The sequence below is a fragment of the Leucoraja erinacea genome, chromosome 1 (genome assembly GCF_028641065.1).
Source record: "Leucoraja erinacea ecotype New England chromosome 1, Leri_hhj_1, whole genome shotgun sequence".
Lineage (NCBI taxonomy): Eukaryota > Metazoa > Chordata > Chondrichthyes > Rajiformes > Rajidae > Leucoraja > Leucoraja erinaceus.
This window is the reverse complement of record NC_073377.1, coordinates 115,892,858-115,907,016: the sequence shown is the minus strand read 5'-3', so window position 1 is coordinate 115,907,016 and position 14,159 is coordinate 115,892,858. Positions and strand designations below refer to the sequence as shown.

The window sequence follows — 14,159 nt, the reverse complement described above, 5'->3', positions numbered from 1 at the left end:
TTATTGGGGAAGGTAGACAGCGGGTGCGGCAGCATCTATGGATCGATGGAAATAGGCAACGTTTCGGGCCGAACCCCCTCTTCAGACAGGGGAGAGTTAGTTAGCTTGTTAGTTAAGTGTAGTTTGTAGATTTTATAATTTGCCATCAGTCTTTTCCAATCTGAAAATGAAACTCCCGGCTTAAATACTTGAAATATAATATAAAAACAAATGCAGCCTAAGCTGGAAACACTCAGCAGATTAGGCAGCATCTTTGGGAAGAGAAACCGAGTGAACATTTCAAGTCAAAGATACAACCAGACCCACTGAGCAACTCCAACATTTTGTAATTTTAGTTTTAAGTTACAGCATCTGAAGTTTGGGCACCTCAGCTTGTACGGTTTATACTAGCAATAATGAAACAGTGACTTACATTGTCCAGTATGTGGCGCTGATGATACACGGTGACTGAAGGGTATTGAAATGAAATCTTATTTGCTCACATCTTAACTCAGTTACAGAAATTAATGTGCGATGATTCAATGTTTAAACATTCAGTTTAACACTTTTGTTCATCGAACTCACTAAATATCTGATTTGTGCCATGCATTGTGTTTTTATAAATTGATCGTGCACTGATAATCAAACAAATCCCAACTACTTTTTGATAACAATAGTTGCTATTTATACAATACTTTTAACATAGAAAAAATGGCCCAGGATATTTCTCAGGTATTATCATACAAAACTGTTCTGTACCTGATTGAACATTACCGAATAGTGAAAGGTTTGGATAGAGTGGATGTTGAGAAGATGTTTCCACCAGTGGGAGAGTATAGAACTGGAGGTTATAGCCTCAAAACTGAAGGACGTTCCTTTAGGAAGATGAGGAAGAATTTATTTAATTAGAGGGTGGTGAATTTGTGGAATTCTTTGCCACAGAAGGCTGTGGAGGCCACGTCAATGGACATGTTTAAGGCAGAGATAGATATATTCTTGATCAGTATGGGGGTCAAGTATTATGGGGAGAAGGCAGGATAATGGAGTTAAGAAGGAGAGGTAGATCAGCCATGATTGAATGGCAGAGGAGACTTGATGGGCCGAATGGCCTAATTCTGCTCCTATCACTTATGACCTTATTCCAAATCTCAGAAGCCAGATGATTAAAAATATGTTAATAGAAATTGCTTTCAAGGAAGAAAGTGAGGTTAAAGAGCAGAGGTTGAGGGGGAGAATACCAGCGCTTTAGGTTCTTGGAACTGAAGGTATAACCATCTGTGATTTTCTTCAGGACACTCTAGAGTGCAGATATCTTGAATAAAATACAAAGTGCTGGAGTAAATCAGTGGGTCAGGCAGCCTCTCTGAAGTCCCGAACAGGACATGAATACGTTTCTCGCTATCTTATGTGACTAGAAATAGCAAGGAATTAATTATTTCTTTACCTCATGCCACTGAGCCAAATCTAAACTGCACTCGATTGTATGTGCACTCTACACATCTACCGGCTGAAGACCAATTGCAGCAACTAATATTTTAAGAAATATATATACGGGCTGCCCGGATCACTGAAAACTTGTCTTGCAGAAATCTGACATTATGCAAATTCTGCAAAAGATTTTAAATCATTTTTGAAGACGGGAAACTTGGTTACTGAAATGCAAACATCTTCAAGAGTTATGGAATAAGAAACTGGCAAAGACAGTTCCAATGTCCCTTGTAAAGTACAATATCAAACAATACAACATCAATTAATGCTTTAAGGCCAATAAGGCCATGGATATAACCATATGACAATTACAGCACGGAAACAGGCCATCTCGGCCCTACAAGTCCATGCCGAACAACTTTTTTCCCTTAGTCCCACCTGCCTGCACTCATACCATAACCCTCCATTCCCTTCTCATCCATATGCCTATCCAATTTATTTTTAAATGATACCAACAAACCTGCCTCCACCACTTCCACTGGAAGCTCATTCCACACCGCTACCACTCTCTGAGTAAAGAAGTTCCCCCTCATGTTACCCCTAAACTTCTGTCCCTTAATTATGAAGTCATGTCCTCTTGTTTGAATCTTCCCTATTCTCAAAGGGAAAAGCTGATCCACATCAACTCTGTATATCCCTCTCATCATTTTAAAGACCTCTATTAAGTCCCCCCTTAACCTTCTGCGCTCCAGAGAATAAAGACCTAACTTATTCAACCTTTCTCTGTAACTTAGTTGTTGAAACCCAGGCAACATTCTAGTAAATCCTCTCTGCACTCTCTCTATTTTGTTGACATCCTTCCTATAATTGGGCGACCAAAATTGTACGGGATATGGGATATTTTTGATTCTTTTAATAACATAGTGGGCAATAAATGTTCATCAACAGTCCTTAAAATCAGTTCATGGATAATTGTCTGAAATGTAATCTGTACATAAACCGGGGTCTGCATGTGCTGGAATTGCCATCAGCTATCTCAATGATAACCAGTTTTTGAGAAATTTAGGTGACTGATGACATTTTTGTAGGGGTGTGGAAACAAACTTATGCAACATCAGCCTAAGTTTAATTACTGATTAATGGCTGTAGGAGTTTGCTGAGTTTGCAATTTGGTCGCAGTGGAATCTGAAAGGATTTCAATTTTACATCATGGGTGTAAGGCCAACAGCAATTTTACTGGACATTTTAAACATTTAGTATTGTTTTTTTCCTTCTAATTTGTGCTCAATTGTGAACTGAGAAAATGTTGCCAGCCATCTGTTTAATTGCAGATAAGCCATAAAAGCCAGGTCAAGTATTTAATGTATCAAATCATCTTTGAATTTTGAGTATATATGATAATCAATTAATAACTTGAAATTATATGAAATTTTAACATTGAACAACATATCATAAAAACATAAAATAGGAATGGGAGTAGATTTTATAGCCCTTCCAACCTACTGCACTGTTCAGTATGAGCACAACTGATCTGAACCTAGACTTGTCCTGTTGGATTCTCATTATTCCTTTTATGCATCTCTTGTGCAAAGATCTATTCACCTCATTTCTGTTTGTAGAGAATTCCTAAGATTTGCAATCCTCTGAATCACCATTCTCATATCCTGAGATTATTCCCTTGCTTCAGGATTCCACCTCTCTGAGCATCTAACCTTTGCAGTGTGCATCCCCTATAAAGTTTGAAGAAGGGCCCCAACCCAAAATATTGCCTATTCATTTCTCCAGAGATTCTAAAGCAAGTTTATCGTGCTTTTTTCAGTCTGAAGAAGGGTCCCGACCCAAAACGTCACTAATCCTTTTTCTCTAGATATGCTTCCTGACTCACTGAGTTACTCCATACATCCTATTATCGTTCCTTAAGTTAGGCCACCAGAACGGCGTGCCGTACTCCAGATGCAGTTTCGGCAAAGTCAACTTCTAGTGGTCGAGCAGGGAATATTGGGGGTAGTCAGTGGGTCAGATGTCATTTGTGATGGGGCAGCAGCAGGGTTTGCATTCTACCAAAGGACATAAAATGCTGGAGTAACTCAGCAGGTCAGGCAGCATTACTGGATAACATGGATAGGTAACATTTTGGGTCAAGACCCGAAACGTCACCTAACCATGTTCTCCAGAGAAACTGCCTGACCTGCTGAGTTACACAAAAGGACACAATGTGTTGGAGTATCAACTACAATAAATCACAACCGGTGTCTGCAAAGATTTGTTGAAATAAAGGCAATTGAATGTAGCACAGCTATTCTGTATTGGAATCACATAGCTGGACTGCTTGCATTAACTAGAATGCTATTTCGTACGGTGGCCAATAACTTTTCCCAGAAAGACTATACAACCAGTGATACAGTGGCGCAACAGTAGAATTGAAGATTTACCGCGCTAGAGACCCAGTTTCGATCCTGACTATAGGTGCTGTCTATATGGAGTTTGCACATTATCTCTGTAACCAAGTGGCTTTTCTCCGGGTGCTCCGGTTTCCTCTCACACTCCAAAGATATACAGGTTTGTAGGTTAATTGACTTCAGTAAAACTGTCCCTAGTATGTAGGACAGTGGGTGTATATGGGGTGATCGCTGGTCAGCGCAGACTCGCTGGACCGAGAGACGTATTAACACGCTGTTTCTCTAAAATCTAAAGTAAAGCCATTTTTGTTCTCCCACCTGCTACCCTCTTATTTTACCCTCCAGATCCCTTTCCCATCAGTATCCATCTCCCCTTCATCTCTCAACATTTCTTTATTATCTTCCTTATTTTTCAGATTCCAGCACCGGCAGCCTTTGTGTCTCCTTCTGTCACCTTTCAGCAACAGTCTCCACATTCACCGGCCCCTCTCCCAGATGGTTCCACCTGCTTGATTTACTTCTTGTCTGCGTCCACATTATCCACCTGCCTCTGTCTTCCAACTCCAGCCCTCCTCCTTCCCCACTCTGCTACTTTCTGCCCATCTTCCCTCACCCCTCATTGGCTTACCGGTCCATTACCGGACCCTGTATTGGCCCTCTCGCTTTCCTCCCTCTCCACGCTGACTATCTTCCCTCTCCACGTTCTGTCCTGATGGAGACTTGACCCGAAACGTCAATCATTCTTTTCCCCACCACAGATGCTGCTTTCCACACTGAGATCCTCCAGCAGTTTGTTTTTCTCAATTTGTTATCTTTTGTGTCTCCAATGACTATGGAACTAAGGCTAGTAGATAAATTGTAGATGTAGCTTGATTGAGAACGGTGAAGTGAATGACCTGCCCCTGTTCCTGTGTTCGTAACAATGGTCAAGTTGACCAGTGTGTAACTGAATACATAATGTTGTCAGATTGACTTGGATGTATTCCCTGTTCTAAATCTGAGTTATGATACCATAAAATTAGATTAAATGTGATTTTTCTCCCTCCCTCAGCCATAAGACCCAGGGATAAGTTCCCAGTCATGCAGTGTGGGGATTTACAATAGTCTTCAAAAGAGTTTTCTAAAAAATAATTGCACTTAAAAACAAACTTAAAGTCCAAAAGCTTGTCACAGACACTGAAATACTTTTGAAGTGTTGTCACTATTGTAGGAAATACGGTGATTATTTTATCATCAATGGTGAATTTGATCATTGATTTCAATGCACAGTTTTTGGTCAATTGAGGAACTGGTTATTTGAAGATCAAATCCTTGAACATGGTACAAAATATTATGCCTTTTGGGTACTACCCACATACCAATCCAACTCAATTTACAAGTTTGCAGACCACACCACAAGAGTGGACTGAATATCAAATAATGGTTTAAAATAAGCAGGGTTTCCTCCCATCTCTGGTTTCCTCCCACATTCCACTCCAAAGATATACAGGTTTGTAGGTTAATTGGCTTCTGTAAAAATGGTCCCTTGCAGGGTAGTGTTAGTATATGGGGATGATTGCTGGTCGGCACGGACTTGGTGGGCCTGTTTTTGTACTGTACCTCTTAAATCTAAAGTCATGTCCCTAACAACCCTCACCAACTTCTATAGATGCACTGTAGAAAGCATTCTATCAGGATGCATCACAGCATGGTTTGGGAACAACTCCATCCAAGACCGCAAAAAATTGCGGAGGGTTGTGGGCATAGCCCAGACCATGCAAACCAACCTCCCTTCCATGGACTCCATCTACACTGCACGCTACCTCAGCAAGTCCACCAGCATAGTCAAGGACCAGCCTCACCCCAGTCACTCCCTCTTCTCCCCTCTCCCATCAGGCAAGAGGTACAGAAGCTTGAAAATGCATATCTTCAGATTCAGGGACAGTTTCTTCACAGCTGATATCAGGCAACTGAAACGTTCTCTCACCAGCTAGAGTGTGCTCCTGACCTCCCATCTACCTCATTGGAGACCCTTGAATTATCTTTAATGGTCTTTATCAGAATTTATCTTGCACTACATGTTATACCCTTTATCCTGTATCTGTACACTGTAGACGGCTTGATTGTAATCATGCATCGGCTTTTCATTGACTGGATAGCACGCAACAAATAGCTTTTCACTGTACCTCGGTACATGGGACAATAATAAACCTAACTAAACTAAACTGTTGATCTCTAACTTCTTGCAAACTTCAGAACTATTTGCAGTAGGTATCAGGCATTGCATAAATACAGTCCTGAAACCCTAGTTGCACTCCGCCAGTTACTTTGGACTGGCCACACTGTTCATGTGCTTGACACTAATCAGGCACTAATCACGCTGAGAAACATAAAATGTTGGTAACACTCGGCATGTCGAGCAGCAAAGAGAAACAAGGTTCACTTTTCAGGTCAATGATCCTTCATCATAACTGGGAAAAAGATAACAATGTAAAATGCAGAGGTGATGGTAAGAATGGATAGAACAATGGAAATGTATGTGGCAGCGCGTAGCCAGGGTGCTAAGGGATGAGTGGCAGACATCATCCAGTCAGATGTCAAATAGTTCGAAGGTGACAACATGGACGAAGGAGTGTGGAGTGTATTATGGTTGAGCCGTGGGACATACCCGGCAAGTCAGGCTGTAGGGCAACAAGGGGGCGCAGAGTAGAGTTCCCGCCTTACAGCGCCAGAGACACGCGGGTTCGATCCTGACTACGGGTGCTGTCTGTATGTAGTTTGTACATTTTCCTCGGGACCGTGTGGGTTTTCTTTGGGCGCTCCGGTTTACACCCACATTCCAAAGATGTGCAGGTTTGTACGCTACTTAGCCTTGATAAAAATTGTAAATTGTCCCTTGTGTGTAGGATAGTGCCAGCGTACGGGGCGATAGCTGTTCGGCACGGACTTGGCGAGCCGAAGGGCCTGGTTCCGCACTGTATCTCTAAACTAATACTATACCTGAGGATCCATATCTTCATTGGGATAATTCTTCTAACAAATTCCATCAACTGTTTTTTGAAGCTATGACAATTACTGTACACCTTTTAAATACTATCTCACCATCCAATGGAAATAATTAATATACCTTTTAAAGGAAATTTTCTGGGATCAATTGCCTCACAAATCACAAGAATCAGTGATCTTTCCTGTCCACGCCCACTGTGCCTGCAGTAACTCAGTGGAATGATATTTCTGCCAAGAATGTTGATTCAGTGTTATCTGAAAGAGAATATCTCCGTTATGCATTTTTTATTTGTCGACAAATGGTGATAAAATAGACTGATGCTGGGACTTCGATAGGGCTCATTCTGGGCTTGAAATCAAAGGAAAAATTAGGCCTTATCCGTAATGTGCCCCTATTGGCCTGTCTCAAAAAATGTGGTTGGCGAGATAATATATCATGAGGAATGTGGAGCAAGACATCAATGCATCAGGTATCTTGAGTGTTTTTAATACCTGGAAACCTTATCTCACTCTGCTTCATTATGTACAAAAGTATTGGAATATGTAGACATTTGCAGCAAAAATGAAAGTTTTTCATGTCTGCTACCCAAAGGAATTATCAATTGAATTCCATTGCCCAAATGATTCATCCAAGCAGTTACGAATACAATTAGTATTCTTTAAGGGCCAGTCATTTGTCAGATTTTTTTTTTGTTTCTGTGTGGAGGATTAATAAATGTTCTTCCTTTTACAGAGTATCTTACGGTGTTTTCCCAGATGATTGCTTTCCATGACCCTGAGTTGAGTAACCATCTCAATGAGATTGGCTTCATTCCAGATGTAAGTACTAAGGGTATCCGGAAATTATTCTCTTGAAATTTAGTTGCCTTCTAACATTTCTTTGGTGCCTCTAAATCTGTCTGTATGGGGTTTATAAATGTAGTTCAAAGATAAATGTCCCTCTGCATTTGAGAGATAGGGTGTGTATTTTGACCAAGTTACACCTGTTTGTCTTTTCCAATAATGATGTGAAACTGAGTTGGCCAGCCATAAACCAATGCCGGTGAATATGAGTGCACACCTTGCAAATGCCATTTATTTGGAGACCTGAACTGGATTTTGTTTGACCACCCTCTGGCTCAGCACAGGCACCAGTGTTGTGCAAAGAAGGGATCTGTGACATGCAGTTGAAGTCGCAGAAATAAAGGATTGGCTCTTTCTTGCCATCATTGCAAGATGTAGTTGCTGGTAAAATGTATCAGATCTGATGCAAAAACATTTGAACACACCAGCAGCGAAGTGAAGATATGACTATCTAGCTTATTTGGCCAAAACTGTTTAATTGTCATATGTACAGACCATAGAACAATGACATTCTTGAATGCAGCAGCATGGCTGTAAATGCAATATTTGGGTGGCGTTAGTTGAAAGAGAATGTTTGTTGTAAAGTGAATGTTAGCTTTTTGAATATTCCTGTCTAATCTTCCAGGTCTAATTGATATTGGGAGTGGTCGTCAGATTAGTACCTGTAGCAACAGGTAACATTAGCTGGTCATGCTTAGGTTTAGATTTATTATTGTTAGACGTACCGAGGTATAGTGAGATGCTTTGTTTTGCATGCTATCCAAACAGATCAGATATACCATACATAAATACAATCCGTCCAAACTCCAGTACAATAGATAGAGAAAAAGGGAAGGTGCTGAGTGCAAAATATAGTTCTCAGCATTGTAGCGCATTATAACGCATCAGTTCCTTGGATAAAGTCCAATGTCCTCGATGTGTGGAGGTGAATTGAACGATACCCTAGATCAGGGGTTCCCAACCTTTTTCATCCCGCTTACCCCAGGCAACTTTAATAGCACATAACAATGTTATTTCACTTATTTATGAACAACTAATGAGGAACAGATACCAGTATACCAGAGCCAAACACAGTCAGTCAATGAGAAAAAATATGTACAAATCCAGAATCAACAAATTTACCCCCTGGGTAGACGAAATTCCCAGGTTGGGAACCCTCGCCCGCGATTATGAAACAACCATTCAGAAGTCTGATAATGAGGGAATTGAAGCAGTACATGAGTCTGCTGGTGGGCTCTTTCAAGCTCCTGTGCCTTCTGCCCGATGGGTGCAGGGAGAAGAAGGAATGACCGAGGTGGGACAAGTCTTTGATTATGTTGTCTGCTTTTCGGAAGCAGCGTGAAGTGTAGCAGGAGTCAATGGTGATTTGTGGGACTTGAACTCGCAACCTTCTGAGTTAGAAGAAAGCATATTGGAACCAGGAGTTGTGAGGCAGAACGTGTTTTGTGAAGCGTTACCTAAACCGCAGCCATGCAACTCTTCCCAATTTCTTGAGAGAAAAGGCACTGCACCAAGCCACATGTTGGGGATTGATGGAGATGGCAACTTAAACACATTCTTCCCATTCAAGAATAGGCAGCCAGGCTGATTGCTTTTGGGATTTCCACTTATCTGAAATGGATTATATAAATGTTGCCGTATAAAACCTTTTTTTTAAACAGTTTTTGTCATTTTTCAAGTTCCGTGACTTGTACTATGCAGCCGCTACTTATTAAAGCTTTCGCTAATGTCAATCTATAAACATTTCTAATCTGCCTATAAACCCGCACCCTTCACAGTTTTGTGAAGAGGCCAATATACCACTCAAAAATAAAAATGTAGTATCTTCGCAGCCAACAATCCTGCCTCAAATTAAAATACAACCCGCCATCAGCTCATATTTTACAGTGTGTGCCTATGCTGGGTTTTAGAAAATCATGTAGCTATTAGAAACAAATTAATTTTCTGTATTTTGGTCATTAATATTCCAAATACGTGTTGAACTATTGTATATAAATGAATTTAATTTAACCATTATCATTACCATTCTTATAGCGCGTGGTACATTTAAATATATTAAATATAGAAATATAGAAGATAAAACTAGTCAACATGACCACTTTCTACTTTCTGTTTCTACTTGTTTCTCTTGATTCCCTTAGTATGAAGTATATCTCCTAATTTTTGAATATGCTCAATAACTTTGCCTCCGTTTCCTTCTGTTGTCGGCAACTCAACATGTTCACCACCCACTTAGTTATCAATAATCCATATTTTGGTTACCTTAGGTTAATGAGGGTAAGACCATTCTTTGATGGCTAAACCTGTTGTAAAAATTAGGCGTGGCCAAAATTGAACTTGATTATTATTCCTGAGGGAGAAGCTTAGCTCGTAAGCAAACAAACCAATCACACACACAGCTTAACGCCCATATAGTGAACATATCCACAAGATTTTCATTATGTCAAAATAAGTCATTTTTGTGTTATAATTCAAGTGAGGTCAAGTCGAGTTTATTGTCATATGCACAAGTATGGTGAGATACAGATACAATAAAAAAATCTTGCTTGCAACAGCATCACAACCACATAGCTCAGACAAACACACGCAAAAACGAATTGTGCATAAATGGCGCATAAATTGCACTTGATATTTCTAAAAGAGTGACTGGCACAAATAAACCATCTTTGGTGCAAACATTGTGGGCTGAGAGGGTCCTTCCTTTGCTTTACTTTAGACTTTAGAGATACGGCGCAGAAACATGCTCTTTGGCCCTCCAAAACCGCGTCAACCAGCAATCAGCCTGTACAGTAACACTACCCTATACACCGGGGATAATTTTTTGCAATTTACCAAAGCCAATTAACCTACAAACTTGTACGTCTTTGGTCTGCGGGAGGAAACCAGAGCACCCGGCAGAAAACCCAAGTGGTCACAGTGAGAACATACAAAGTCTGTACATACAGCACCCATAATCAGGATCGAACCTGGGTGTCTGGTGCTGTAAGACAGTAACTCTACCGCTGTGCCACTGCGCCGCCCCCTCCTCTACTGTTCTATGATCTAATGCAAAAACATAATTAAAAAACAAAAAAATGTCAACAATATTGCAAGAGAAGGGCTGTTGTGGTCCATTGTTTTGACCAATTAGTTAATCTGAGGTAAACTTTCAATCGACTTGTCAGCCTCTGATAGTTGTTCAGTGTTTTGAATGACATTGATTGAAAAGCTGGTCTCATGGAGGTCATTCTCTAAAATAAAAACGCTTCAAATAGCAAAGCTGATGTTTATTTAGCAACGCTCACTCAGGTCATAAGAGTCCGACTATGTGTTAAGTGAAAAGATCTGTCATGCATAATAAGGATTCACTCGTGAAGTATGTGCGTAGGCGCAGGCATTTAATGCCGGTGTAGTGATACTATATTCTCAACGTTGACAGTGAATGAGAAATATCCCTGTTCTCACTAGATGCAAAGTCAGAAAGGTGGAGAGATTTATCTTCCAATATGAGACATGAGTACACACAGCAAAACATTTATTTTGTAATATTCCCCACTTTCTAGAGTAATAACATTACATCTTGAAGGATTGTGCTGTCAATATGTAGTTTAGTTTAGTTCAGTTTATTGTCACGTGTACCGAGGTACAATGAATAGCTTTTGTTGTGTGCTGACCAGTCAGCCGAAAGACAATACATGATTACAATCGAGCCACTCAGTGTACAGATATATGATAAAGGAAATAACATTCAACGTAAGATTCTCAGTCCTTGGTTTCCTGGTCCTCCAAAAATATTCCAAATGGAATTTAAACTGGAGGTGCGGAGGGTGGACTTAAGCAAAAAAGGGTTCTTGGAGAAAAAGAGCTACCTTAAATTTAGTTGCGTCTAGTTGGGTAACTATGGTAGGGTGAAAACTATTCCATGCTTTAATTGTATGGGGGAAGAATGAATTGCTGTACACATCTGTCTTGGTAGCTGGTATCTCAAATTGGATCGAATGCCCTCGTCTGCTCCTAATAGGTTTGGGTTTGGTGTAGGTTTGGTAATCTATGTCGAGCTGACCATTTAACATTTTGTAAAAACAAGTCAAATGGTGAGCTTTACGTCTGTCTTGGAGAGGGTTCCACCCCAGTGAATTCAGAAGTTTGGTAGCCAACGCTTCTCTCTCATAGGTATTTGTAACAAATCGGGCTGCCTGTCTTTGGACCTGTTCGATGGAAGAAATGTTTTTATTTGTGTATGGGTCCCATGCTGCAACTGCGTAGTCCAAATGTGGTCTAACGAGGGTGAAGTATAACTTCTCCTTGATAGAAGTTGAACAATTATGAAAGTTGCGCCTCAGAAAATGTAGGACACCTGTTGCTTTCACCATTGCACGATGAGTCTGACCATTCCAACGTAGATCATTCTGTAATTGGATGCCAAGATACTTGGTCTGTTTGGATTCTTCAAGGGTGGCACCAAGGATGTTGTATGATGTCTCGCCTGATTTCCTCTTTCTGGTGACATGCATGGTTTCACATTTAGAAGATAAAGCCTGTAAAGTTGGTTTAAAGATAGCACTTCCCAGCAGTGCATTCGGATGTGAGGATTGAACCCATGGCCTGATGGACCAGAAGAGAGTGAAGATGAAAGCAAAATAATTTTCACTGTATCTCACTACACGTGACAATAATAAACTAAACTAAACAAAAACCACCGTAAAAATATATCAAAAAAATACAGTCAATAACCTTCATCTTTTAAGTATCATTTTCATGCAACAATAGCATTATAAAATCATAAATCTGGTAAGTAAAACTATCTGAACTTTAAACTTTATAAACACTCTTAAGAATTTTAGCTCTTGAGCATTGAGTAAGTAAGCATTATTTGGATACATGGTACACTTAGTAGAACTGAAGAAATTGTATCTTCCATAATTTTCTTTCCACACTGTAGAACAGCATTCACATATACTTCCTTTGCCTGTCACAGACATCCATTTTACCCTGAAGTTGATGTTCAAATATTAATCCTTAAGCAGCAAAAAAAGAGAACAAATCTTTCATCACAGAAGCTTGAGCTATTGCTGTTAAAATTTGGCAGCGATCCAATTGCCATGGGTCATGTTTTCTATGCAACTACCTGTTGGGTTAGTTTGACTTCTCTTTTTCCCTTGCATTAGGGAAAGTAGATACCTGCATTCCTAAAGTGAGAGTGGATATTTTTATCATAGGTTTTATTCATTTTGCCGATTTATAGCGAAACATTAGCAGAGGGATTGTATTCTGCCGAGATGGTTAATTGCATTGAGAGATTCTCAAAAATTTCAAAAACAATGTTGGCGAAGGAAAAAAAACATGCAGCTGGAGATTGTATGTCATGTCATAGACAGGATAAAATACAAGAGAAGGTAATTACAGGGAGATAGAAACCTGAAGTGATTCAGTCAACTGTGCGGATGACAATGGGTGTTGATGGAAATGCCCTGGAATTTCACATCTTAATCTTATAAGTGAAGATTGGCTTGAATGCATTGGCTATGCTGGTAGATGTATGACAGGAAAGGAAACAAAGAGCATTCAAGTTGTCAGACCCCTCACTCCACACACATGGGTTCTTTGTGGTGCCATGGATGCTACTCCCATCAATGGAAGCTGCAGTTATACACTTCTTGAAGATAGACACAAAAAGCTGGAGTAACTCAGCGGGACAGGTAGCACCTCTGGAGAGAAGGAATCGGTGACGGGATAAGGAAAACGAGATACAGACGGTGATGTGGAGAGATAAAGAACAATGAATGAAAGATATGCGAAAAAGTAACTATGATAAAGGAAGCAGGCCATTGTAAGCTGTTTGTAGGGTGGAAATGAGAAGCTAATGTGATGGGTGGGGGAGGACTGTTGGGGCTACCTGAAGTGAGAGAAATCAATATCATACCGCTGGGTTGTAAGGTGCCCAAGCGAAATATGAGGTGCTGTTCCTCCAATTTGCGTTTAGCCTCACTCTGACAATGGAGGAGACTGAGGACGGAAAGGCCTGTGTAGGAATGGGAAGGAGAATTAAAGTGTCCAGCAACCAGGAGATCAGGTTGGTTCACGCAGGCTGAGTGAATGTGTTCCGCAAAACGAACGCCCAGTCTACGTTTGGTCTCGCTGATGTATAAGAGTCCACATTTTCAACAACGGATGCAGTAGATGAGGTTGGAGGAGGTGCAAGTGAACCTCTGGCTAACTTGAAAGGACTATCGGGGTCCCTGGACAGAGTCCAGGGAGGAGGTATAGTGACAGGTGTTGCAACTTATGTGGTTGCAGGGGAAGGTACCTGGGGTGGTTTGGGTGGGAAGGGATGAGTTAACCAGGGAGTTGCGGAGGGAACGGTCTCTGCGGGCGGTGGAAAGGGGTGGAGATGGGTAAATGTGGCTTGTGGTGGGATCCCGTTGGAGGTGGCGGAAATTTCAGAGGATTATGTGTTGTATGTGATGGCTGATGGGGTGGAAGGTAAGGACTAGCGGTACTCTGTCACTGTTGCAACTCGGGGGAGGGGGAACAAGAGCAGATCTG

General features: G+C 40.8%; 1 protein-coding gene across 1 annotated transcript in view; it reads left to right on the top strand.

Moving 5' to 3' along the window:
• Positions 1-14,159, top strand: part of tbck (TBC1 domain containing kinase) — a 275,407-nt gene that overhangs the window by 165,006 nt on the left and 96,242 nt on the right. Inside the window, exon 20 of the mRNA XM_055641803.1 lies at positions 7,525-7,610. Coding sequence (XP_055497778.1) covers positions 7,525-7,610 — 86 coding nt within the window. The remainder of the gene's footprint in view (positions 1-7,524; positions 7,611-14,159) is intronic.